The 26,780-nt window shown below is 39.1% G+C and overlaps 1 protein-coding gene and 1 pseudogene across 1 annotated transcript in view; one reads left to right on the forward strand and one right to left on the reverse strand.

The window, feature by feature from the left end:
• The window catches only part of EGF (epidermal growth factor), a 93,729-nt gene that overhangs the window by 20,580 nt on the left and 46,369 nt on the right, over positions 1-26,780 (forward strand). Inside the window, exons 2-7 of the mRNA XM_090266415.1 lie at positions 1,041-1,240; positions 3,305-3,486; positions 3,876-4,103; positions 4,861-5,063; positions 25,450-25,575; positions 26,532-26,654. Of these exons, the coding sequence (XP_090122541.1) occupies positions 1,041-1,240; positions 3,305-3,486; positions 3,876-4,103; positions 4,861-5,063; positions 25,450-25,575; positions 26,532-26,654 (1,062 nt within the window). The remainder of the gene's footprint in view (positions 1-1,040; positions 1,241-3,304; positions 3,487-3,875; positions 4,104-4,860; positions 5,064-25,449; positions 25,576-26,531; positions 26,655-26,780) is intronic.
• Positions 18,109-18,888, reverse strand: LOC150019444 (small ribosomal subunit protein eS6 pseudogene; annotated as a pseudogene).

Here is a 26,780-nt window from a genome sequence, read left to right on the forward strand (position 1 = left end):
CTATTCTGACATACCCTTTAAAATAGAGTTCTTATTTTCTGACTGTAGAACATAATCCCTTAGTAAAATGTTGTTAATCCATCATCTTAATACTTGGAACAATAAATACATATATCATGTCATATAAAGGTATTAAACTCTAATGTGAAAACAGAATGGAGTATGCCCAGCAGGGAAGCAAGAATATGTTGGAATTGTCTCCAATCCCCCACTCATCCTAGTGGTTCCATAATTATCTAAAGGCAGAGTGGCAGGAGTCTCCTCACCTTCAGAGGGAAGAGACCAAGGAAACTAACCTGGCTGCAGGAGGTTAAACTACTCCCTGGCAGCATCTTGCAGCATCAAAGGCAAGCTTTCTGTGGAATCAGCCAGTAATTTATACTGCAGTTTCCAAAGAGAGGTGTCAGGTTCTCAGAAAGGTAGTAAGTGCTTGGGAGTCAGAGTGGGTAGGTGGCCACCACCTGAAGTAGGACAGGACCCCCCTTATACCTGGGGTCCTGTCCTATAAAAGCTTTCATGGGACAGCACTTCAATTTTTCCTGCTTCCACTGAAGACTGCTAGTTTTCACCACCTTGTTCCATGTCATTACCCTGAAGGCTCTGTTCATGAGTAAGATTAAAGGTGTGAGGGGGTACTTTTCGGAAGTGATAATATCTGTAATATTATTTCTAATTTACATAATTAACTTTTACATTCATATAGACCCTTTCCACAATAGACTACTGTAGGTTGTTTCTTTTGAATCTAAAGTGTCATTTTATATATAAGGGAAGAAAGTGCTTTTCTCTTCAAATAGTTCTTTCTTCATAATTGAGCAATGTTCATCTTTTACTATTTGTGGAGAAGATAACTTACAAAGTTAATTGTGAACAAGTATAGAAACTTTTTGTTCTCTATATAATAGTCTTCATTTAAAATATAAAAAAACCAAGACTTAAAAATTAATAATACGGTGTTAGTTGTTATGGAGAAGTATTTTGTCTATATCAGATAAAATAGCATTAAAAGTACACAGTTTGGTTTCTTTCTTCCCACTCAGGTCCTGTACCCTTCTTAATCTTTTCTCATGGAAATAGTATCTTAAGAATTGACCTGGAAGGAACCAATCATGGCAAATTGGTGACAGATGCTGGCATGTCAGTGATCATGGATTTTCATTACAACCAGGAAAGAATCTATTGGGTAGATCTAGAAAGACAACTTTTGCAAAGAGTTTTTCTGAATGGGACAAGGCAAGAGGTAAAGTACCAATTCCCAAAGTATTTGATGAACTTTTATATAAGCTGAAAAACATGATATAGTTAATTAGTAACATACAGATAAATGAAAGTTATATCATAATTTGAATGTGTGTGTGGCATTTGTAGGTATTTATTTAATCTGCATCTGTGGCATATTATTAAATAAGTCCATGAATATGGTATTGATATTCAGAAGCTCCCAAAACTAGAAAGTGAGGATGTCAATGTAATTTTGAAAATATGTCTGTTAATTGTCATATCATTTTATGGTTAAAGCAGATTATTTATGTAACTATTTTTTACTCCCATGGTTGTCAGCTGGGGAAAATTTTGCCCCTCGGGAGTTATTTGGCAATGTCTCGCAACATTTCTGGTTGTCATAACTGGACTGGGGCGAAGGGAAGACATGTGGCTGGCATCTAGTGAGCAGAGGCCAGGGATGATGTTAAACATCCTACCATATGCAAGACAATCCCTACGACAAAAAGTTATTCAGCCCCAAATGTCCATCATGCTGAGGTTGAGAAACCTTGTTTAATCTATCTAAAATATCTGTTGGGGGTTTTGGCACCTTATATTTATGAAGAAAAACATTTTTCTTTGTATTCTCAAGGTGCTTGCATTCTCAAAAAAATAATAAAGCAGATAGATGTAAAGTATTTTGCTTCAAGTACACAGAAAAGATCTTTAATCTTTTTTTTTAACTGGTAGAACACTTAAATAAGTCCCAGGAGGAATGTTCTTTCTATTCCTGAGAGATAGATTACAAAGAGCGTGTGACTTGAGAAACCTTAAGCTTTTAGTCCCAGCACAAAGTGCCCACTGTTTGTTTTTTTTTAAACCAAACCTTCTCTTTTCAGTTATTCTGAAAAACTTCAATTAGGTGCTAATCTGTTTTATCATATCTTTAATACTTGCTAATCTCACTTTTAACAAGGACAGCTACTCATTATTCTCTAGCCATCTGTAGAATTGTTTCAAAATCTTAAATCTAAGAATCTGGATGGTTTCCTGTCACAGACTATGAAAAAGAAGTTAAACATTTGTGAATTTATGTCAAGTCATTAGGAAAGGATTGGCTCAATGCCTAAAATCCACTATGATATTCCTGCCTTTGGGTTAAAACCTTGTTTATAAAGGACAGCTGTTAAAATGTAAACAACTTACTTGCGTGAGCTATATATTAATATATTAGCAATTGGTTAAATGGACTGCCCAGATTACTCTGTTTGAGATGTAGGCATAGTATAGGCTCATGAGAATGTTAGATCTCTACCCAGACGTGTTCAGTGCAGTCAGGTCAGTAGCTGGAAATCAGTAATGATGGGAATATTTACACCGTGGATATCTGCAACCATACAGATCAGGGCTTCTCCCCATCTCCCACACTCCACCCTCGAAGAAGACCGGTTTACCTGCACACATGGAATTAGGAGATAACAGATTTTTGTCGGGTTGTTTTCAAATGAGAGAGCAAGAAACACTGCCCAAGAGACAGAAAGAGAAGCCTTGCTCTTTGGGTCAGAGGGTCATACTGCAAGGGCATTGGAGAGTGTAGAAAGGGTGGGGCCTGATGGAGAAAGTGGGGCCAGAGGAAAAGCAGGGCCCTAATGAGAAACTCATCTAAGTCAGAGCTCTGTGCAGACTCCATGGGAATCTTGCCAGAATTTAATAAAGCTTGGAACTGGATTCAGGTGAGAATCTGGGCAATTCCATTAGCAAGCGGATTTGAATAAACTAGTTTTAAGGTAGCATCAAAATTCCACTGTTAACTATAGTTGAAATTATTACTAAATCATGGCTGGTTGCCTAATTTTAATAAGTATAGAATAACTTTCCACTTCAAAGCTGTGCTATTAATACTATGCTTAGAAGGATTCACATGGGAAGGTTAACACTACTGTGTCAAAACAATGGCACTGTAGCTATGGTTATTTTATCATTAAAATAATTTGGGGAATGCACAATAATGACAAGTATTTAAAAGAACAGGCTTTTATAGAAACAACTTTGTTGTGAATGGGGAAATATTAATAACAATTTTGAAATTTGATTTTTACAGAGAGTATGCAATATAGAGAAAAATGTTTCAGGAATGGCAATAAATTGGATAAATGAAGAACTTATCTGGTCAAATCAACAGGAAGGAATCATTACAGTAACAGATATGAAAGGAAACAATTCCCGTGTTCTCTTAAGCACCTTAAAATGTCCTGCAAATGTAGCAGTTGATCCAGTCGAAAGGTAAATTCTGCCGTTTTCAGATGAAAGTTCATAGAATCACAACATTTGACCTAAAGGGACTTTCTTATTGAGACCGAGGCCCTCTTTTATAGTACAAAACACTGTTTCTAATAGGACGTTTACCTGGATTTGAATCACAGCAGACTCCCTCTACAAATAGCGCTCCCGACTACCATGGCTCCCTGCTCTAGAAGCATAATTCTCCTCTCACTTGAAATCACATTGAAAATCTATAACAGGGCAATAAGTATTTGTTGAATTGGATTTTCATTCAAAATAGTCAAACTTGTCCTGTGCAGACACCTGGGGACTGTGGAAACACGGAGAGAGTTGGCCATTCGAGTGACCTTACATTCATTTATGTGTCTAATTAAGGTGTTTGCCCACAGGTTTATATTTTGGTCTTCAGAGGTGGCCGGAAGCCTTCACAGAGCAGATCTCAATGGTGTTGAAGTGAAGATTTTGTTAGAGACGTCAGAGAAAATAGCAGCTATGTCGTTGGATGTGCTCGATAAACGGCTCTTTTGGATTCAGTACAACACAGAGGGAAGCAATTCTCGTATTTGTTCATGTGATTATGCTGGAGGTTCTGTCCATTTCAGCAAACACCTTACACAGTAAGTTTTGTTTGGGGTGTAAAACAAAGCAATTGCCATTTGAAGTTCGTGTGATAGATAAGTTAATTGTACTTTTCCCAGTTAAACCAATATAGTGGTTTAGTACAAATTTTGGACCCTTGAGTCCAAGTCCCAGATTTACTGTTTATACACAAATCACTGTGGGCAGATTTCATGACTTCTCTTATCCTCAGTTTTTATAATATGGGGATAATAATAGTACCTATTTCTTGAGGTTATTGTGAAAGTTAAGTAAATAAACAAAAATCATTAACAGAGTATTTGGCATATAATGAATTTTCACATGTTGGTTATAGTTATTCTTTTTGGAATTGTTATGCATGCACATGTGAAGTCGTCCACATTTGATTTGTTATCGTGCCAGTAACAGACTCCCCAGCCTTTGACAAGAGGCAGAAATTAGTCATGTGTGAAATGGACAAAGTCACAAGTCCTGTTCCAATTTTCTTCCCTATTTTCTATTTTCTTTCCATTTCTCTTGTTTGCTGATTAGCAAAAGAATGAGACAATGAATCTGTAGCTAGAAATTAGATCCTATTAATTCAGATTATGACTACATAAATAAAATGTTAAACTTAATAGTTGTTTCTAAACCTAAAAGAAAAACAATCGAAAAGGTAGGTGATTACAATTCAGCCAATAAATTGAAATGAAGTGAAACTTTAATAAGCCCAGGAAGATATATTCTGCCATACTTTATGCTTTTTTTTCCTGTTTGTTTTTTTTTTTTTTTTAGGCACAATTTGTTTGCAATGTCCCTTTTTGGTGACCGTATCTTCTATTCAACATGGAGAAAGAAGACAATTTGGATAGCTAACAAATACACTGGGAAGAATATGGTTAGAATTAACCTCAATTCATCCTTTGCACCACCTGCTGGAATTAGAGTAGTGCACCCATTCCTGCAGCCCAAGGTGGAGCATGATGCTTGGGCATCTGGTGAGTAATCTTTGACCTTGAACAGGATCTGGCACTTAGTTGCCCCCTGTCCATTTGCTCAAGCCAGGCACATTGGAGTTATTCTTGATTTCTCCCACTGCCTCATCCTTAATTTCCCATCTACCTTGAAGTCCTCTCCACCACTTCTCTCCTCCACTGCCACCCCGACAGTCCAGACAACCGGCATTTCTGTCCTATTGTAGTAGCCACTCAGTTAATTCTTCTCTTTTCTCCTCTTGTATTTAAATAGTTCGTCAGATCTCAAATGCTTCCCTTTGCATTTAGATTGAAATGTAATATTTTGCCAGGCCTATCAATATTTGACCACCCTGATCTAGCACTCTCCTCCTCCTCTGCTGGCTGGACTCTAAGTCGGGTCTTCCCCTAGCTCCTCAGAATGCCTGGCTCCTTCAAGCCTTTATGCTTTTGCAGTCACTCTTCTCTCTGCCTAGACTTCTCTTCAGCTCTGAGCTTAAATGTCATGTCTTCAGATAGGCCTTCTCTGGGCATCCAATCAAAGTGGGCCCCTCCCTTCCTATTTTTTTTTTCAGTACAACTGTCATTGAACTCATTGCAAGGTGTAATTACATATTACTTTGCTTTCTTTTTAATTTTCCTTCCACTTAATTATAAATACCGTGTAGGCAGGGACCATGTTACTTATTTATTTGTTTGTTTAAACCATCCCATATTCAGTAGTTTTCTATTTATTATAAATTATTTTTAGATAATGTTAGTAAAATGAATGGATTGACTGAATCTTGTTACAGTCTCAAATTTCTATCTTTAAATGTAGTCTTCTACATTTGAATTCTTTAACATGTACTTTTTTTTTTAAAGGTAGACTCAATATGACTTACATAACACAAAAATGATGTTACACTAACATTTACTTTATGTAAAAGTTTTATTTTAAGAAGGTTTTCAAATATATTTAATTTTATCCCCGCTGGCCATGTGAGGTTTTGAAGCAGAGATGGAAACGTTTGCTTTCTCTTCTTCCTAACTGTTGGATGCCACTGGGAAATGGACTCTGAGTCTCTGACACAGTTTGTACATAAATGTGTTCATACCTGTCCTGAAGAGAGCTGTGGGGACTGAATAGGAGAACAGGTGTGCAGTTTCTGAAGGAAGGATAGAATCTAGGGAAAACTGACATTATTATTTCTTATATCCTTACGAAGGTAACTAATAGTGTGAATGTGTTTTATCTGATAATGACTATGCTTTTCATGCAAGTAATAAGGAATTGCCAACAATAAAATAAATTCCAAGTGATGAAGCACTTATTCAAATAAGGTAATCTTAAAAATTAATTTACTTGAATTTAGAAAACAAGAGTTGTAGGAAATAATTCCACTCTGGGTTAGAGAACAACATTAAATAGCAACAACCTTGTGGCAACACTATAAAATAGGTGGTGACCTTACACCAGATACCTTCCAGGGGAAATTTTGACTCACGTTGTCATCAGATTCATTGCCCAAGTGGTGATGACTCATAACAAAATGAGAACCAACGACTACTTTGACTGAATAAATAACCATGAGTCTCATTCATAGTAGTTACAAATGTGTCCAGCCTCATCCTCATCACCATCTCTTATATTTATATGTAACCTCAGAGTCTCCGAAGCTTTTTTTTATGGGCGTTATCTTGTTGGTTTGTCACGGCAACACTGTGAGACAAAATGTCAGCAATTATTGTACTCATTGCATAGCTGAGAAATCTGAAGACTGGAGAAATAGAGTGACTTTTCTAGGATTTCACAGCTTGTTAATGATGGAGTTGGGAAAAATTCCTGGTGATCAATCTGTCAGTTTAGTGTTCTTTCTCCCATCAACACTTCAGCTCTTCAGAGTCCTTCACTATTACTCAGCCTCCTTGATGGGGAGTTCCAATAGGATAATTAAAAGCATGAATTTCAAAAGAAAATCTATAATGATTCATTACAGAACAGCTTCAAATAATGTGGCAAATAATGCAGTAGCATTTGGTTGGAATGTCAATGCTGGCTGCAGAACTACAGGCAAACCTGAATCCAGAAGGCAGTTGGCAGTGGAGCTCCTGTCTCCCGTTACTGACCAAGGGATGTAATTCACAGATGCTCCAAAATAAAAAGGACTTTTGATTTCAAAGCACTGTTACTTTGGCCATTATGAAATAGGTTTAAATTGTTTTTCGTGCCTTTTAGAGCAGGAATTCTTCACCTGGGACTTATCATCTGTGAATCTCTTGATTGTATGTGGTAGATAAAAATATGTAATTGTCCCCCTAGGGATATGGTATATAACTCTCATCAGCTTCTAAAGTACCTGAAATCCTTCACATTTATAAACATACTTCTCTAGAGGAGGGTGAGTTCCTCCCAATGGCAGGCCTACAACTGGAGCTCCTTTCCTGAGGTGGAAGGTAGCAGTGTTTGGTTTGCAAGGCATTTAGTAGCAAAACTGCTTTAACAAGGAGATAACAAAAAAATCATGTACCCTGGTTGATATTCTTTTTGCTATAAAATGTAAGTATTTAAACACCTAAGAATATCAGTAAACTTTGTACAACATGCCTAAACTGTCATTTATCAAAGCATTCTACAAAACACTATCTCTGTGGGATTTAATGAAGTTATTTGGGAAAAAAACATTTCAGGATCAAATGATTTAGACAGACTGGATTAAATAAAGTTAAAAAAAATTTTTTTTTCCTCAAGTGATTTCTCAGAACCACTTATACGGTTAGGTGCACTGTTAATCTCTAAGGGCGATACAACCTGGGCATTTTCCTATTTTATTTCCTGTGCAGCAGCCCACTTGACTCCCAATATATTTCTAGCCTGAGCCTCTTTCTTAACATCTAGGACTTTTCTTTTTTCTTTTTTTTTTTTTTAAACTGAGGCATGATAAAAGTTTAGTTGCAAAGATTCACTTCAGAGTTAAGCTGCAGAGACAAGTGATTAAAAACACTGGGGATTTATTCAGAATATACAAAAGGGAGCAGCCAGGTAAAGCGGGTTTCCAAAGGTAAAATCACAGGCTTCACTAGGGAGCTTCATTTGTTGGTTTCAACAATGCCTGGTTTTGTGGATGCAGATTGGCTGGTTAGCAAGGAGCTCCTCACAGCCTGCTGTTGAGCCCAAGTCTCGGTGGTGGAGTCACAGTTTCACTGTCAGGCTGGTTTCCTGAGTGCTGTCACTCTCCCTCCTCTGGGCCACACCTGCCTGCCCCTGTCCCCTCCAAGCTCAGGGCCCTGCAGTGGGCATGTCATAAGTATGCGGTCAGGCTCAGCAAATATCAAGGCCCAAATGTATACCTGCTTTCTAAGCAGTCCTACTTGAATTTCTTACAAGTGCTTCAGGTGCAAAGGGCATAACTGGCCAATCGGCTTTGTGTCCCTTCTCCCCAGCTCCTCTCTGTAACCAGTGCACCTACCTCAGTGGGTGGCATCTCACTTCCATCTCCCACAGCAGAAATCTAGGAGTTGCCCTTTCCTCTCTCCTTCCCACTCTCACCCCAAGAAGGTGATCTGCGGGTCCTGAGAATTCTACCATGCGCAGTCTAACCAGTGGTCCTCCCACGGCAGCAATTCCCTCCCAATGTCCCCTTAATTTGTATCCTGCCTCCCTTTTCAATCCTGCAGGGAGCATAACTCTTTAAAAATGAGAACCCAATGATGTCATCCCTTGGTTGAAACTGAATGACAATCCTCAATTGCCCCTTTATTCAACCTGTTCGCTGGGTCCTCTGCTCGTTTCTCAACTTTACCTCTTATTTTCTGCCTTACATTCTGTGCCGCAGCCAAGGCAGGCTGTTCTCCTCCTAGTCTCTCAGCAGGCGCAGGAACACTCTGGGACAATAACGGATTTCCTCTGTCACATGGTCCTTGATCACGCTTTGCCATAAATGTCTGCCTTCCTAAACTTCCTTAGTTCGATGAGGACAGGGAATACAACTCTCCATGGTACTCCCAGTGCCCAGAGGACATTTAATAGTAGTTGGAAAAACCCTACTTATAAAAACAAAACAAAACTCTGTTTGGCCCTATCCCCTAAATAATATCAAAAGGAACAGGTTCTAAAGATGTTTACTATCTAAGTACATGTTGCCTTCCTTACATGTTGTAAGCCCTGCTTTTGCCTCGGTCAGACAGTCTTCACCGGGGCTGCTTCCCTTTGTATATTCTGAATTAATCCCCAATGTTTTAAATGGTTTTCTCTGCAGAAGCTTATCTCTGTAGCAGGTCTTTGCAGCTTCATTCTCATGATGTCCGAGTCTTTTTCTTTTAAAAAAAAATTGGTCTAGATCTCAAGAAACAGGTCTGAGCTAGAAATGATAGATTTGGGAGTCACATGGGCTGCTGCACAGAAAATAAAACAGAAGAGCACCACCGGTGGTCTCGCTCTTAGAAATAATAGAAAGAGCCATAACTATTGAGATATATACAGAATTATCCACTCTGGACTTTACCTATATTATCTCCTTTACTCTTCATGAAAACTCTGTGAATTAGGTGTGATTGTTCATGGTCACACTAGGGTGGAATTGAGATTTGAACCCAAGCCAAGCAACACCATGCTGACTCCCCAGCTTATTAAAATACTTCTGTTATTTTCTGTCATTTGATAGATTTTGTCTTATTTTTTATTTGGGGAAAGGCTGTAACTTGATATTACTGTCTATCGGTGGCTTTTTGGTGGTTAAATGTTTCATTTGCACAGATGAGGGGCCAAATCTCATTTCTCCTTAAAATTATTTTTTCCATTTCAGGAACTCAGAAAATCTCTGACTCTCTCTCTCTCTCTCTCTCTCTCTCTCTCTCTCTCTCTTAACACACATAAACACACACTCTCACACTCTCACACTCACACTTCTCCCCTGGGTGGCAGAAAATAGACACAGAATTGACCTCACATTTTTGTTGGCATGGTTCAACCAATTAGGCGGCAGTGCTCTCCTGGCTGCCTTGACACTCATACTGTTGGACGAATTGCAGAGCCAGTGTGAGAATGCTATTTATTTGTTTGTTTGTTTTGTTTGTTTTTATTACATTATTTTTGTTTCTATCATATTTTTATTCCCTTTTTCTTTTTTAAAAATTGTTCTATTACAGTTGTCCCATTTTTTTCAATGAGAACATTTCTGTATACAATCTGAATGACATTATTTCAAGCTCAACTTTTGGTGATGTTACAGCTAGTTTTACTGCTCACAGACATTATTTTTTATTAAGGTGCAAATATTTTTGCTTTCTTCTGTATTTCCTTAAGTGTAGATTCAAGTTTTAAGCTCATAAGAGAGTTTCAAAAGCATATCGTTTGGAAAATGGAAGGTATCTATCATCAACATTGGTGTAAAATACTTCACATCCATTTTAGGCACAATTTCCTTAATTCTGAGAGTTCATGAAGGAGAATTTCCTTCACCTGGAGATGTACCTGCTTTTGGAAGTGATGACTGTAGTGGAGTAAAACTTCCCAGGTGAGACTCTGATTCATTTTCGTTAGGTTATTGCTGAAGTGTCTACTGTAAACCTTTGGTAATTCGGAAAAGAATCTTCCTAGATATGTGAATATTTTTTCCACATAATTTTTTCTAACTTTTTATTGTTGTAAACTACATATAACATGAAATTTATCATCTTAGTCATCTTAAGTGCACAGTTCAGTGGCATGAAGGACATTCACATTGTTACGCAGCTGTCACCACCATCTTCTCCAGAGCACTTTTCATCGTGTAAAACTGAAACTCCATACCCATTTAACTATAATGGCTCCTAGCCCCTGGCAACCACAATTCTACTTTCTGTCTCTATTATTTTGACTACTCTAATTATCTCATTTAGTGAAACCAAACAGTATTTGTCTGTTGTAACTGGCTTATTTCATTTAGCCTGATTTCCTCAAGGTTCAATCATGTCGTAGCGTGTGTTGGAACTTTCTTTCTCTTCAAGGAAAAATAATACCCTATTTTATGCATAGACCACAGTTTACTAGTTCACTAATCTGTTGATAAATACTTGAGTTGCTTCCATTTTTAGCTATTGTAGATGATGTTTCTATGAATATGTGCATTCTGCTTGTGATGTTTAAGATTCATCAACAGTATGGGCCTTGCCAACCTGGTCCATCCATTTGAGACCCTGCTCTCAGTTCTTTTGAAGTTAATTTCGGAATCATATGACAATTCTGTTTTTAATTTTTTGAGAAATTTCCATACTGTTTCTCACAGTGGCTGTGTCATTTTACATTCCCACCAACAGTACACAGAATTCCAATCTTTTTTTTTATATACTTAAAACATTAATTCAAACTCCCAAAGCTCCTTATTTTTCATAGAAATCTTAGTAAAATATGAATTGCTAAATATTTCTAACATATTTATAGATATTTATTGACATTTTCTTAATGACTAGGATCACATTTACAAAGATACATGCCACTGGGGCAAGCATAGAAGGGGTTTGAGGCGAACCTGGATTTTTAATGCAGGTTTCCCCTGACACCAAACGGCTGCCACTTGAAATGCCTTTTCAATGGCTGAAGTGGCTCTTTATTATTTTTCTGTCTTCTTTCTTGCCGTCAGCTCTGACTGCTTGCTGGTTTTCACATGCCTGGCTGTGACCCCACTTTAGCTTCTAAGCCAGGACTTTTTCTTGCCATTTGTTTATTGAGGAAACCAGATTCTTTGTTTTGTAGAATTGTTCACATTCTGGATTTTGCAGATTATATTGCCATGGTGTCATTTAATGTGATCCTACATTTCCTTGAACAGGTAGTTTAGACCTAGAAATCTGATCAGATTCAGATTTTTTTTGCAAGAACACTGAATATGTACTACTACCCACCATAGCAGGGGGCATGTGGTGGCTGGTTCTTGTTCTTTTTGTGATGCTTAAGATTCCTCAGCAGGGCCAGTGGAAGCTGGGCTGAGGCAATGTCTGGGCTGAGCAAGAAAGACCACTGGTCCATCCATTATGAAGTTTCCCATCAGCTTTTGTACAATGACTTTAGAAGCTATTGTTTATCATTGCCTTGACCCATTTTTTGGTTAGTGCTTCAAAGTGAGGACATTCAAGTCTATCATCATGTATGCATTTATTAGCTGAAGATTTAAAAAAATTATTGTATTTCTTTCCATTACCATTTATTCCCCTTATACCCTCTTTTACGTCCATCCATCCCCTCCCCCTGCTCCCTGCAATCACCACACTGTTGTCCATATCCATGAGTCCTTTTTCTTTTTAGCTCAATCCCTCCATCACTTAACCTCTGCCCCAAGGGCTGTCAGCCTGCTTCTCAATCTGTCTGTCTCTATTTTGCTTGTTAGTTCAGTTTTTTCATTAGATTCCACATAGGAGTGAAATCACATGGTATTTGTCTTTTTCTGACTGGCTTATTTCACGTAGCATAATGTCCTCAAGGTCCATCCATGTTGTCACAAATGGTAAAATTTTCTCATTTTTTTATGGCTGAGTAGTATTCCATTGTGTAAACTGGGCCATCGTTTTATCCACTCATCTACTGATGGGCACTTGGGCTGCTTCCGAATCTTGACTATTGTAAATAATGCTGCAATGAACATAGGGGCACTTGTATTCTTTTGAATTAGTGTTTCAGATTTCCTCAGATAAATTCCCAGAAGTGAAATTGTTGATTCATAAGGCAACCCATTTTTAATTTTTTGAGGTAATTCTATACAGCTTTCCACAGTGGCTGTACCAATCTGCATTCCCATCAACACTGCATAAGGGTTTCCTTTTCTCTACATCCTCATCAGCACTTGTTTGTTGATTTATTGATAGCCATTCTGACAGGTGTAAGGTGGTAGCTCATTGTGGTTTTAATTTGCATTTCTTTGATGATTAGTGACATTGAGGATATTTTCTCTTTTTTTTTGTATGTTTTATTGATTATGCTGTTATAGTTGTCCCAATTTCTTTTCCCTTTGTTTCCATTCACCCAGCAGCCCCTCTACCTCCAGCAGTATCCCCCCCAGTCCATGTCCATGGGTTGTGCATATAAGCTCTTCTCAATATACCCTTGTCCATTCTGCACCCTCCTATTATGCCTTTTAATTCCTGCACCATTTCCCTCCCTCTCTCCCTTCTGCCTCCCAGATGACCTCCCCCCACATGCTTCCCACACCTATGATTCTGTTCCCTTTCTCGTCTGCTTAGTTTGCCTTTGTTTCCATTCCCTAGCTTCTGTTTTTGATAGTTGTGGTACTGTTTTCTTTTTAATGTTCATCATTCTGATCTTCTTTTTCTTAAATAACTCTCTTTAAGATTTTTATTAATAATGGCTTGGTGATGATGAACTCCTTTAGCTTTACTTTGTCTGGGAAGCACTTTCTCTGCCCTTCCATGCTGAATGATAGCCTTGCTGGATAGAGTAATCTTGATTGTAAGTCTTTGCTTTTCATCACTTTGAATATTTCCTGCCAGTTCCTTCTTACCTGCAAAGTTTCTTTTGAGAAAGCAGCTGACAGTCTAATAGGTACCCCTTTGTAGGTAATTCTCCTCTTCTCTCTTGCTGCTTTTAAGATTCTCTCTTTATTCCTAACCTTTGGCGTTTTGATTATGATGTGTCTTGGTGTGGTCCTTCCTGGGTCTAGTTTGTTTGGGACTCTCTGTGCTTCCTGGACCTATATGTCCATTTTCTTCCCCAAATTAGGGAAGTTTTCCTTCATTATTTTTTCACATAAGTTCTCAATTTCTTGCTCTCCCTCTTCACCTTCTGGCACCCCCATGATTCAGATGTTAGCACGTTTAAAGCTATCCTGAGGTTTCTAAGCCTCCCCTCATTATTTTCAATTCTCATTCCCTCCTTCTGTACTGGTTGACTGTTTATTTCTTCCTTATGTTCGAATTTGTTGATTTGAACCCTTGTTTCCTTTCCTTCACCACTTGTTTCATGTGGATTTTTCTTCATTTCACCCAGGATAGCCTTCCCCATCCTGTTTAACCTTTTCTGTCAAGCCTGTGAGCATCTTTATCACCAGTGCCTTAAACTGTGCATCTGTTAGGTTTGCTCTCTGCTTGTTGCTTAGTTGTGTCACTGGGATCTTGATTCGTGCGCCCACCCCACCCCCACCCCTTTCTGGGCCATACTTCTCTGTCTCCTCATCTTGACAGCTTTCTGTGTTTACCTCTGTGATTTGGGTAGGGCTGTTGCACCTGTTATGTTACAGGGGACAAAGCCTTAGGTACTTATTCATTACTGCTGGTGACCCGTTTCACTGCGTTTTGGTGCTGTATGTTGGGGAGGGGTCTGAGAGGAAACACTGCCAGTTGTCACTGTTTTTCCAGGCACTTCTCCCCATTCCCACACTAAGCAAGCTGCCTCCTTTTTGAGACTGGTAACTTCTTCCTCCACCCCAACCCTTACTGACTTTCACAGTTGGAAGCAACACTGTTCTATTTTACCTGGCCCTGGTACTGCAAGCTACACGGTCTGGTCTGGGGATGGGATCCATCCAGTTTGGGTCTGGGATTGCTTCTCGGGTTTAAACTGTATGACTGTTTTTAGCCACCGCTACTGCTAGCTGCTCCGCCTCTAGCTGTGCTGCCTGCCAAGCACCACCCCTGCAGCAGCTGCTCCACTCCTCTTCCTCTCCATCCCAGCTCCGCCCCTACCTTTCTGGCTGATTATTTCTTCTTTATTTCTTTGCTGAACTTCCCTGTAGTTTTGATTTTCTGGACTTTCTGGTTTTCTTTTAGTTTTGAAGTGATTGTAAATTCCTTCTTAGTTGTGAGGAGATGAAACATGTGTATTTACAATGCCATCTTGACCAGAAGTTAAGATAGTAGTGGGGCATATTTTCTTAAGTCTATTGGCCTCCTTGCGTGTCCTCTTTGGAGAAGTGTCTATTTAGGTCCTTTGCCCATTTTTTAGTTGGATTGTTTGTTTTGTTTTTGTTTTTGGTGTTGAGTTTTATAAATTCTTTATAAGTTTGGATAGTAATCCCTTATTAGATGTATTAATGAATATGTTCTTCCATTGAAGAATTTTTTTACATTAACTATACGACTTCCCTGAGGAGAATCTTCTCTAGGCATTGTAAATGCTTGATTCTTTTCCTAATCCATCTGTTTTCAGAATAAGCATTAGTATAGCCTCAATGGTGATCTTTTTTTTTTTTTTAAGCATCTTTATAAACTCATGGATTTAAAAAATATTTGACATTCATTGCACTTATTATCATTTGGACACTCCAATTGTACTATTTCTCTAGGAGGATCTCTGACTTGAGGCTGCTAGTCTTCATGAAAGAGATGGCCATAGGGTCGGTCATCTCACCTACACTCTCCCAGTAACTGCCCTAGGAGGTCTGGAAGCTGGGCTGAGGCTATGTCTGGGCTCAGCAAGAAAGACCTCTGAAATCATGTAGCTACTTCTGCTGTCAGGAAATGCAGTGGTCATTGGGGTGGTAACATGGGAGTGAAGTATACACATCTTGCATTTTTGTTTTGATACTATGGGCTGGTCAAACTTGTCAGAAAAGGGTATGAAATATAAATGATTGAGTGGGCCTGAGGGGCTAATCTTCTTCTTTTTTTAAATATTTTTATTTATTTATTTTTAGAGAGACAGGAAGGGAGGGAAAAAGAGAGGGAGAGAAACATCGATGTGTGGTTGCCTCTCATACATCCCCAACTGGGGACCTGGCCCAAAACCCAGACATGTGCCCTGACTGGGAATCAGACTAGAGACCCTTTGGTTGGCAGGCCAGTGCTCAGTCCACTGAGCCACACCAGCCAGGGCATGGGCCCTTCTAAGAGCAGAAAACATTTTTTTGAACTGTTTGGAGGCTGTTGATTTGTTTACTTTCTGATTTTTTGAGAGGTTTAGATGATAAAGGAACCAAGTAGATGAATTCTGGCCAAATGATATTTTTAAACTGTAATTAAGATAGATTTCCAGTAGCATAAAGTGATTATTCTTGTATTTTTTCCTTGTTATTTTCTATTAACAAAAAAAGAGTAAACTTTTATGTTATAAAGTTTAGGAAGTTTTTGAGGAAGTCATTTATTCAGGAACTCACTAATGAGAAAAACAATAAATAAATAAAACAAAAAATATAACTCTGGGTTTTATAAAAAATATATTATTTATATGTGTAATAATTTTTATGTTTATATATTATTTATAATACATTGTATTTAATGTATGAGGTCTGTCCAGAAGGTACCTAGTCATGTAAAATAGAGACATTTATTGAAGAAGATACAAGATGCAGTAAACATTGTACACAGGACAATGATGCCTCAGTCCCCTTCAAAGTAGGCACCTTGGGACCTCACACAGTTCTCCCAATCACCATCAACTGCTCCATCGTATTTTTTCTGAATCTTATTCAATGTCTGAAATCTCTTCCCTTTCAAAGGTGATTTTAGTTTGGGAAAAAAACAGAAATCACAGGGCACCAAATCTGGGCCATAAGGGGAGCCAAGTCACCTGGGTTATTTAATATTCTGCCAAAAAATCTACACAAGACCTGAGGCATGAGGAGGCATGTGGTTGTGCTGAAGCTGCTGATCATCAGTTGCCCATAGCTGCATCCTTCTGAATCATCTAAATAGTTTCCATGGAGGACTGTTCAAGCTTAGTGCAAAATTTGATGCAGATTTGTTGCTCTACTTGCTCAGTTATTTTGAATGCAATGGCCACACAGTACACATGCTCACTCAAAGGCATCTACTGCCCCCAATGACTAGTACAGCGAAGTCACCTCTCTTCACACATGCACATCCCAGTCCATTCTCCTTTGCTGCCAGGTTACATCACTATCATGCAAATCATTCTCATTATATTAATAACGGCTGAACTTCTTCCGGATAGGCTTTGTATATACAGGAACACCTAAGGGATATTGTGCATTCAGTTCTAGGCCACTGCAATAAAGCAAATATCATGATAAAGCGAATCACACAAATTTTTGTTTTCCAATGCATATAAAAGATTGTTTGCACTATACTGTGGTCTCTTAAGTATGCAATAGCATTATGTCTAAAGAAACAATGTATATAACTTAATTTAAAGTATTTTATTGATAAAGCTAACCATCATCTGAGCCCTTAGTAAGTCATAATCTTTTTACTGATGAAAGGTCTTGCCTCGATGCTGACAGCTGCTGACTGAGCAGGGTGTTGGCTGCTGAGGGTTGGAGTGGATGCAAAAGCAGCGCACTCCAAGATACATTATAATTAAAATGCTAAAGGTTAAAGATAAAGAGAGAATCTTAAAAGCAGCAAGAGAAAAGCAGTGGGGTAGTTCCCATAAGACTGTCAGCTGATATCTCAAAAGAAACTTCGTGGGCTAGAAAGGATTGGCAAGAAATATTCAAAGTCATGAAAAGCAGGGACCTACAGCTAAGATTGCTTTGCTTGGTTGAGCAAAGCAATCGTAGAATTGAAAGGCAGATAAAGAGCTTCCCAGACAAAATGAACACACCAACAAAAAACCTAAAGGAGTTCATCATCACCAAACCACTATTACAGGAAATGTTAAGAGCCTTACTTAAGAAAAAGAAGATCAAAACTATGAACAATAAAATGGCAATGAATACATATCTATCAACAATTGAATTTAAAACACAAACTAAACAAACAAGGAGAACAGAGAATCATGGATACAGAGAGCATTTTGATGGTTGCTGGTTGGGAGGGGGATGTTGGGGAATGGGTGAAGAGGAGAGGGGATTAAAAAGTACAAATAGGTAGTTACAGAATAGCCATGGGGACATAAAGTACAGTATAGGAAATGAATTAGACAAAGAACTTATATGCACGACCTATGGACATGAACAATGATGAGGGGATTGCTTGAGGGAATGGGGGGTGCTGTGTGTGAGGGGGACAAAGGGGGGAAATTGGGCCAACTTTAGTAGCATAATCAATAAAATATAATTTTAAAAAGGAACTTTTCCTTTGCATTCATAACCTGACTATTTGGAACAAGATGCCTAGCTTTTGACCTATCTCAGCTTTTGACATACCTTCCTCACTAAGGTAATCATTTCTAGCTTTTTTTTTTTTTTTATCTTAGTTCTTATTTATTTGTTACTCTTAGAAAACCTCATTTTTGACTGGACTCAGACTTAGAAGTAGAAGCACTCAGAGAGGACAGCCTGCGTCTCTTGGCAATCTGTTCCTGGCGTTTTTCTTTGGCCTCCTTCATCCTCTTAGCCAAAAGTTTAGCATATTCTGCAGCCTCTTCCTCATTTTTCTTAGTACGTTGTTTCTTCAGAGCTATGCGCCGACGTTTGTGTTGCAGGACACGTGGAGTAATGAGTCGCTGAATCTTAGGTGCTTTAGTCCTAGGTTTCTTACCTTCTTTGTTCAGGGGCTTTCTCACAACATATTGGCGGACATCATCTTCTTTAGAGAGGTTGAAAAGCTTGCGGATCCTGCTAGCTCTTTTCGGTCCCAGGCACCGAGGCACAGTAGTATCAGTGAGACCAGGAATATCTTTCTCCCCTTTTTTCACAATGACCAAGTTGAGAACGCTGAGGTTGGCGTCCACAATGCAACCCCGAACAGATTTGCGCTTTCGCTCTCCAGTCCTCCTGGGTCTGTAACAGGAATGGCCCTTGCTCAGCAGCAGGCGGACGCAGCCGTGGGTCAAGACCCCCTGCTTCATGGGGAAACCTTGTTTGTCGTTCCCACCACTGATTCGAACCACATAACCCTTCCATTCTTCACCCAGAGCGTCAGCGGCAACTTCTGTGGCCATACGCTTCTCATAAAATGTCCGAAGTTTGCGTTCATCGTCCACTTCAATGAGTTTCTGGCAGCCAGTGGCTGGGAAAGAGATGTTCAGCTTCATCCTGAGGCACCCCCATTTCTAGCTTTTGATATAAAGTGATAGGTGTGAAATTTTCCTTTCATTTGAACACTTAGAGGCCATGGTAGGGTTATTAATTGGTCTAATTTTAATATTGTTGTGCCTCAGGGAACAGGGAGGACCAAGGAGAGGGAGGGATATGAACAACAGCCAGTCGGTCAGACAGTCAGAACACATGCAACTTTTATCATTAAGTTCACTGTCTTATTGTAAATAATTATAATAGTAACTTCAAAGATCACAAATCATATAACATATACAATTATAATGAAAAACTTTGAAATATTGTGAGAAGTATCAAAATGTGACAAAGAGGCGTGAAGTGAGCAATTGTTGTTGAAAAAAAACAGCACTGATAGGCTTGCTCTACACAGGGTTGCCACAAACCTTTAATTCATAAAAAGCCCCATAAAATGAAGTATATATGTTAAGGAGATGGGTCTACAATAAGAAAGCTTAACCTCGAGTCCAAGTCCTACTCCCTACTACCTGTACATGATCCTTAAGATTCTCTTTTCTCATCTGTAAAATGGAAGTTAATACTTGCTCTGCATGGCTCAAGGGCTCATTATGAAAATTAACTGTGATAATGCAAATGCTTTATAAATGTTCAAATTTGTTATCGAATATGCTATATATTGAGGGTGCTAAATATTTAGTTATGAGGATAATTAAAGTGAATGGGTTTAAATGAAAGAGACTAGCAAGGCTTTGTCAATGAGGCAAGTAGAAAGAAGGTGTGATCAGTGGGAAAAAAGCAGGATAAGGAATCCCATGAGCATTATTTCAGAAATGGGCCAGGGTAAAATCTACAGATTTATTTGGCTGTAGTAAAGCTCCTAACAGTCTCTGTGTTAGCCAGACAGTTATTGAAGGAACAGTTGGTAGTGAACACTAAACTCCATGATTAGGAGATTTAATTTGATCTCAAAGCTAATTAAGCCTCACTGCTGGGCTCTGGGAAGGGGTATTATCTGAGGTCAGCAACAGCATTCTGAGTGCTAGCTTCAGCCTAATTTCAAGCTAAAGAACAGCAGAAGATTAAGAAGATTAAACAAAAATATAGCCCTCAATCCTCTGTTTTGCCATTTCCTAAAATGACCTTTTAAAGTGTTTAGTGTCTGAATTCAGGTCACATCATCAGCACATCCAGAGGGAAAGAGTGATTGCTTTCCTGCTTATGCTCATCTTTGAGGAGTGATGTATGGTATTGATAAGGCCATTAAAACCATCAGCAGCATGGTATAGTGGAAAGGGTACCAGGCTAGCACAGTCTGGCCATCTGTTTGAGCTCTAGCTCTAAGGTTGACTGGAAACTGAAGGAGAAACCAAATAAAGAAATTAAGTTGCAGATGACACAATCACAGGTTTGTGCATGTGTCCCAGGTGTCTGTAGTACTCCTGTGTTGTAAAAGGCACCACATTAATTGGGACTATACATGTGAATGGAATATATATATGTCTTATCCTCAGAACTTTGATTAATGGAAAAAAGACAAATATACATGATTGTGATGATGATGGTGATGATGATGATGATGATGATGATGATGATGATAAAAACACACATAAAGGCAAGTGAGAGGTAGTAAAAAAAAAAATAGTCCCTTAAAAAAAAATTGGATCTGAATGAAGGAAAGAGCATTTCCTGCACCCTGGACACTAATTATTTTCTTCATTTGTCAGTTTGAATCTCCATTAATGTATTATAAGTAGTAATTAAGGTTTGAGAATCTTTACAGGTGTAAATTTAGAGAAATGTACCACAGATATCTGATTCTGTATATAACCATAAATCTTTTTTTTTTTTTTTTTAAGTGAGAGATCCCTGACAATATCTACCTCAACACTTCAATTTCATGGATTAGGAAACTGAGGTCAAAAAGAAAAGTGATATCAATGTAAAAGGTAGAGCCAAGGAAGAACTCAGTTTTCCTCATTCTTAATCCAGTGGTCATCTATCATGCTGGGTTTGGAAAGATTTTTATAGGAGATATTTACAGGAAACATAATACAATTATCACGGGTATTATGTTCTAGACCCCCCTGCGATAGGTGAAAATTCATGAAGTAGGAACCTTACATTTATTTTAGTAATTATATATATTTTAAGGCTTTATAAACCCTTCCCACACACTTATAAACTGTTCCCAGTCCCTTAGTAACTTTTCCCACACCCTTATTAATCTTTTCCACACTTTTATAAACACTACTTATGTTCCTAAACATACTATACACTCTTAAACCTACGTAACTTTAACAACATATGTATACAGTACCACAAAATCCCGCAATATAGCAAAAAATCCGCGATAAATACTTGAATATAATATTTTTTAAAATCCCCCGATACAGTGAGGCCATGATAAATGAACTGTAATATAGAGAAGGGCTACTGTAGTTCAATTTTTTGTTACCTCAAGAAAACAGTAACACTTTGGTGCCATTAAAAGTTCAAATGAGACTTTTTGGATTTTTGTTGTTATTTACTTGAAAACTTTGTAAAAATTAAAGTTAAAAAATTTCATGCTTTAAAAAAAATGAAGTTTTCAGTGGGCCTATTTTGTCTCCAATAAATTTACAAGTTTCTAATTTTAATCATTTACTTTAACCCTTTGAGTGCCAACGTCGCTGTGAGTGAAGCTGACAAATTTTCCCATAAGTGCCAGTGTTGCTTCCAGCGACTCTTTTTTCAATGGCTATCAATGTAACTAACAATGGAATAATTCATATTTTATGTTTGTTCTCTTTTCTTGTACCTCAGGTTATATATTGATATAATTTTTTCTCATGTTGATCCAAATTTAGAATTACGCATGGCACTCAAAGGGTTAAATTTTGGGGTCATTTTATCTTTAATTTTGCTTAATTAAAATTTTAATATTTGAAGCCTGTGAGAACATGAAAAACAATGCAACTATACATTTTTAATTGGCACAAAAATACTTGAACAAGAAACAAAATTCCAGAATAAATATCCAACAACACTATTCAATGCAAGTCTTAACTGACTTAGTACTTATTGCAACAGTATTGAATAATTGGCAAAATTATTTTTTGATTTAATTCCGTAAAGAGTTCTGAATAAACAAGTTTACAATAAGTAAGGAAATAATACAAACTAGGTAAAAGGAGGTATTGGTAACTGAGATGAAGGAGAGATATTTCATTAGAACATTAGGCTGGTGTTTCTCAGAGTATGATGTGAGGATTCCCAGCTTCAGAATCACTGATATGGTGAAAAAAAAATGCTGATTCCTGAGCCATTCCCTTGACTTACCAAATCAGAATCTCTAGAGTGCGACATACCCGTTAGGAGGTCTCAGTGCACACTAGGGACATTTTCAAGGGGCAAGAGTATGTTTCTACTGTGTCATGCTGGTGTTGGTCAAGAAAAGTGTTTAATAATTTAAAATAGAAGGAAACAGGTAGAGTGAGAATAAGGAGACATTCACAAGTAGATAAACAGAGGCCATGGAGATGGTCTCAGCCCTTTGCACTGCTGTGCTCAGGCTCTCCTGGTTTGTTTCTTGTGCCTTTCACAGCAAGGCTGTTTCCAGCAGTCCGGCCCCTAGGTGTTTGGTTCTTCTCATGACTCACAGGTTCTTGCTGACCTCAGCCATGTGTGACTCAGGGTCACCTCTGAAGTCACCTGAGGTCACCTCTTGCCAGAGCTCTGGCCTCCATATCTGCCTGCATCCTGGGATCAGCCCCCAGACTCAAGCTTTTCTCAGTAATTTATAGAGCATTTTTACGAAGATCTTGTCATTGTTAAAATTAGCAAAGAATAAGAAGGCGTGCAATTGGAACAGAGATATAGGTGTTATTAGTTTAGCCCTTGACTTTGGCCCTGATAATCAAATATAATTCATTGGCCATACGTTATTCATTATATTTGGTTAATTCAATCTAAGAACCTACCTCATTGAGCAGATTTTACTATGTACGCTGGGCTAGTTTGTAACATGGAATGCTGAAAGCCATAAACTCAAAAATTTGGAGGTAAGGCATATGACAATGGTACTTATTAAGTCTGAAAGATGTTGTTCTTGAAATAATGATCCAAAACCAGCTAAATATATAGATCTGGCCCATAAATGTTATACTTAAGAAATGATGTTATTCTTAGGTTTGAAGTTTTGTTTTTTTTTTGTAAAGAGATATTTCATTTTCATAGTTCTTATTTATGTACTTAATTTTTTGTGTGTGTGTCCATTTTTTCTTTTCTTTTATTGATTATGCTGTTACAGTTGTCGCAATTTCTTTTCCCCCCGCTCCCCTCCACTCTGTGACCCCCCCCTCCAATTGTCCCCCCCATAGTCCATGCCCATTGGTTGTGCATATAGTTCTTCTCACCATTTTCCTGTCTACTCCACTCCCTCCTACTATGCTTCTTAATTCCTGCATCATCTCCCTCCCTCTTCCCCTTTCCACATCCCCGCTGACCTCCCCCCAATATGTTCCCCGTACCTATAATTCTTTTTCCCCTCTCGTTGCCTACTTAGTTTGCCTTTGTTTCAATTCCCTAGCTTCTGTTGTTGGTTGTTGTGATGCAGTTTCATTCTAATGTCCATAGTTTTGATCCTCTTTCTCCTAAACAAGTCCCTTTAACATCTTATATAACAGTGGTTTGGATCTGACAAACTCCTTCAGTTTTACTTTGTCCTGAAAACACTTTCTCTGCCCTTCTATTCTGAATGACAGCTTCGCTGGATAGAGTAACCGTGGTTGTAGGTTTTTGCTTTTCATTACTTTGAATATTTCTTGCCAGTCCCTTCTTGCCTGTAAAATCTCCTTTGAGAAATCTGCTGATAGTCTAGTTGGGACCCCTTTGTACATAATTCTTCTCTTCTCTCTTGCTGCTTTTAAGATTCTCTCTTTATCTTTAATTTTTGACATTTTGATGATAATGTGTCTTGGTGTGGTTCTCCCTGGGTCCAGCCTATCCAGAACTCTCTGTGTTTCCTGGACCTGTAAGTTCATTTCCTTCCCCAAGTTAGGGAAGTTCTGCTTCATTATTTTTTCACATAATTTTTCAATTTCTAGTTCTTCTTCACCCTATGGCAATCCTATAATTTGAATGTTTGTTCGCTTATAGCTGTCCCAGAGGTTTCTGAGCCTCTCCTCATATTCCTCATTTTTTGTTTCCTCTTTCTGCACTGGTTGACTGTTTGTTCCTTCCCTATGTTTTGATTTGTTGATTTGATCCATGGCTTTCCCTTCCTCACCACTTGTCTTGTGGTATTTTTATTCATTTCAGCAGGACTAGCCTTCATTTCTTCCCTGGCTTGATTAAGTCCCGCTGTTAGGTCTGTAAGCTGCCTTATGACTATAGCTCTGAACAGAGCCTCAGGAAGATTCGCTGTTTGTTCATTGGTCAAGGCCTTTATTTGTTTTTTCGTTAGCTGTGTGATTGGTATTTCAATAATTAATTCTGCCATTCTGACCATTTTGTTTATCTTTCCTTCTTGGGCGGGGCGCTGTCACGCCTCCTACGTTATATTGGGCTTAGCCCCCCTTTGCTCGTCACAACCTGGTGACCTTTCTCACCACCCTGTGGTGCTTTGCGTGGGGGCGGGGGTCCAAGATGGGTTTCCGCTGTTACTCTCCGCTGAGGAACCGGGAGCCTCCTTCGTCCCCACAGTCTGAGACAATCAGGTCTGCCTTCCCCGGCATTGGAATCACGAGCTGACGGGTCTGGTCTGCAGCCAGAGCCGGCTCCCAGGCACTTCTCTCCTCCCCCCAGATATGGGTATCTGCTTACGGGGTCCCACTGTTCGCTGCTTCGGCTGCTGCCTCCAGCACAGTTCGTTCAGCCCCAGCTCCGCCCCTCCTACTCATCCAGACGAGCACCACTTGTTTATGACTTCATATGTTAGACTTCCATGTAGCTTTATTTTCTGGAACTTCTTATTATTTTTGGTTTTGCGGTAGTTGTAGTCCTTCTTAGTTGTGGAGGGGGACATAGCTTGTCAGTCTAGGCCTCCATCTTGGTCGGAAGTCCCCTATGTACTTAATTTTTTAATAAAATAAATCAGAATGGAAAAAGCTAAGTTGTGCTTAGCTTTTGTAACCCAAGGAACAACATCTCTAGCTAATTAGCATTCCTTATCCTGAAAACTTTTGTAGGAGTAATACAATTAGAAAAATAAATGGGTTTGGGAGTGCTTCGGAATCCGACTATAGCCATCTGACCCTGGAGCAGCTCTCTGCCCTGAAGCAGCCCTCCGCCGTGAAAGACAATGCTCCTGCTGCTCTCACAGGGAGATTAGACATCTTAAGAACTAGGGAGGGGGAAGGGTCTAGTCGAGGAACATGTATAAATGACCCATGGACACGGACACAGGGTGAAGATTGACTGTGGGAGCTGGGGGTGGGAGGAGAGGCAGTGGAGACCAACAGGGGAAAAATTGGGACAACTGTAATAGAACAATAAAAATAATTTTAAAAAGCTTCACGATGGGAAAAAAAAAAAAGAACCATGAAGGAGTCGTGCATTTTCTCCTGTCAAAACACACCTCTACTTCAAATAAACCTCTTCTCTTTCAGACGAGAACCTCTGCAAACTGAGGAAAGGTAACTGCAGAGGCAGCGTGTGTGGGCAAGACCCTGGGTCCCGTTCGTGCACGTGTGCGCAGGGATATGCTTTAAGCCAGGACGGAAAGTACTGCGAAGGTAACATGCTCCGGCTCCTGCGGCAACAATGACAGGCATCTGATCAGCCTGCGGCTGCTCTTCCATGGCCCATCCAGAGCCTCAATGAGAAACTGGTTTTACTCCCTCGCTTTCCCCAGAAAACAAATTTATTCTTCCCCCTACCTCCGTTTTTAACGCTTTTATAATACTTTCAGGTCTTCTTAATTAGAGTTGGTTCTCTGAATGGACTCCGTGGACCTCCATGGGTTTGACTGTGTGCAGAGTGACAGTATTTTCAAATATTTTAGGGAAGTAGTACCATAGCTGTCAAGATTCTCAAAGAGTGTGTGACTCCAGATCTCATCCCAGGGAGGTCTAGTGAGAATCTAGAGAAGCTGTGAAGCAGGCTGTCGTCTAGGGCTCCTCCTATTTGAGAATTCAGGCCACATTTCATAAACCCAGGAGAAGGACTGGTCCTTTCTCCAGTGAGCTACTGATGAAAAGAATCCAGTGGAAGTAACTGGGATGAGACATTAGATAAACGTGACACCTACACGTTAAGTATAGTCCCCTGATTCCCTGGGACTAGTCGGAGGGAGCCAGCCCATGGAACAGTGACCTGGGAGGCTGAGTGTCACCCGAGAGATGTTGCTGAGTGTGCCCACCTTCAGGTAAGGGCTCCTGTCAGCTTTGAGAGGCTGAAAAGCAGAGCAGGAATGTTCTGTCTTTGTCCTGCCTTAGCTGGTTTTAAGTTGCTATATCTTTTCAGGGGAAATTGTACTATTTTTTTCCCCCAAGGGTAATTCTATATTTGAAAGTGTACTTCATGATAATCGAACTGACTTCTCTCACCCTTTGCTAGAGTAGCAAACACAGTTTGTCCATGGTCAGGTACAGCAGATATACGTGAGAGGCTATTTTGGGATGACTTATTAGGGTTACTACAGTTTATTTTCTAAAGTGACCACCTGTGTTTTGTTGTTGTCATTGTGTAGATGTCAATGAATGTGCCTTTTGGAATCATGGCTGTACTCTTGGGTGTGAAAACGTGGCTGGATCCTATTATTGCACATGCCCTGTAGGATTTGTTCTGCTCCCTGATGGAAAACGGTGTCACCGTAAGTCACAAGTATTTATTGCATCATTTCCTTCATGTTCGCTGATGTTTCTGAGGTGGCTATGATCTAGGTTGATGGTTCTGGATCAGCAGTATGCATCAGAAGTACCTTGGAGTTTTATTTTCT

The sequence above is a fragment of the Furipterus horrens genome, unplaced genomic scaffold (genome assembly GCF_987537825.1).
Source record: "Furipterus horrens unplaced genomic scaffold, mFurHor1.1.pri manual_scaffold_2, whole genome shotgun sequence".
NCBI classification, from domain to species: domain Eukaryota; kingdom Metazoa; phylum Chordata; class Mammalia; order Chiroptera; family Furipteridae; genus Furipterus; species Furipterus horrens.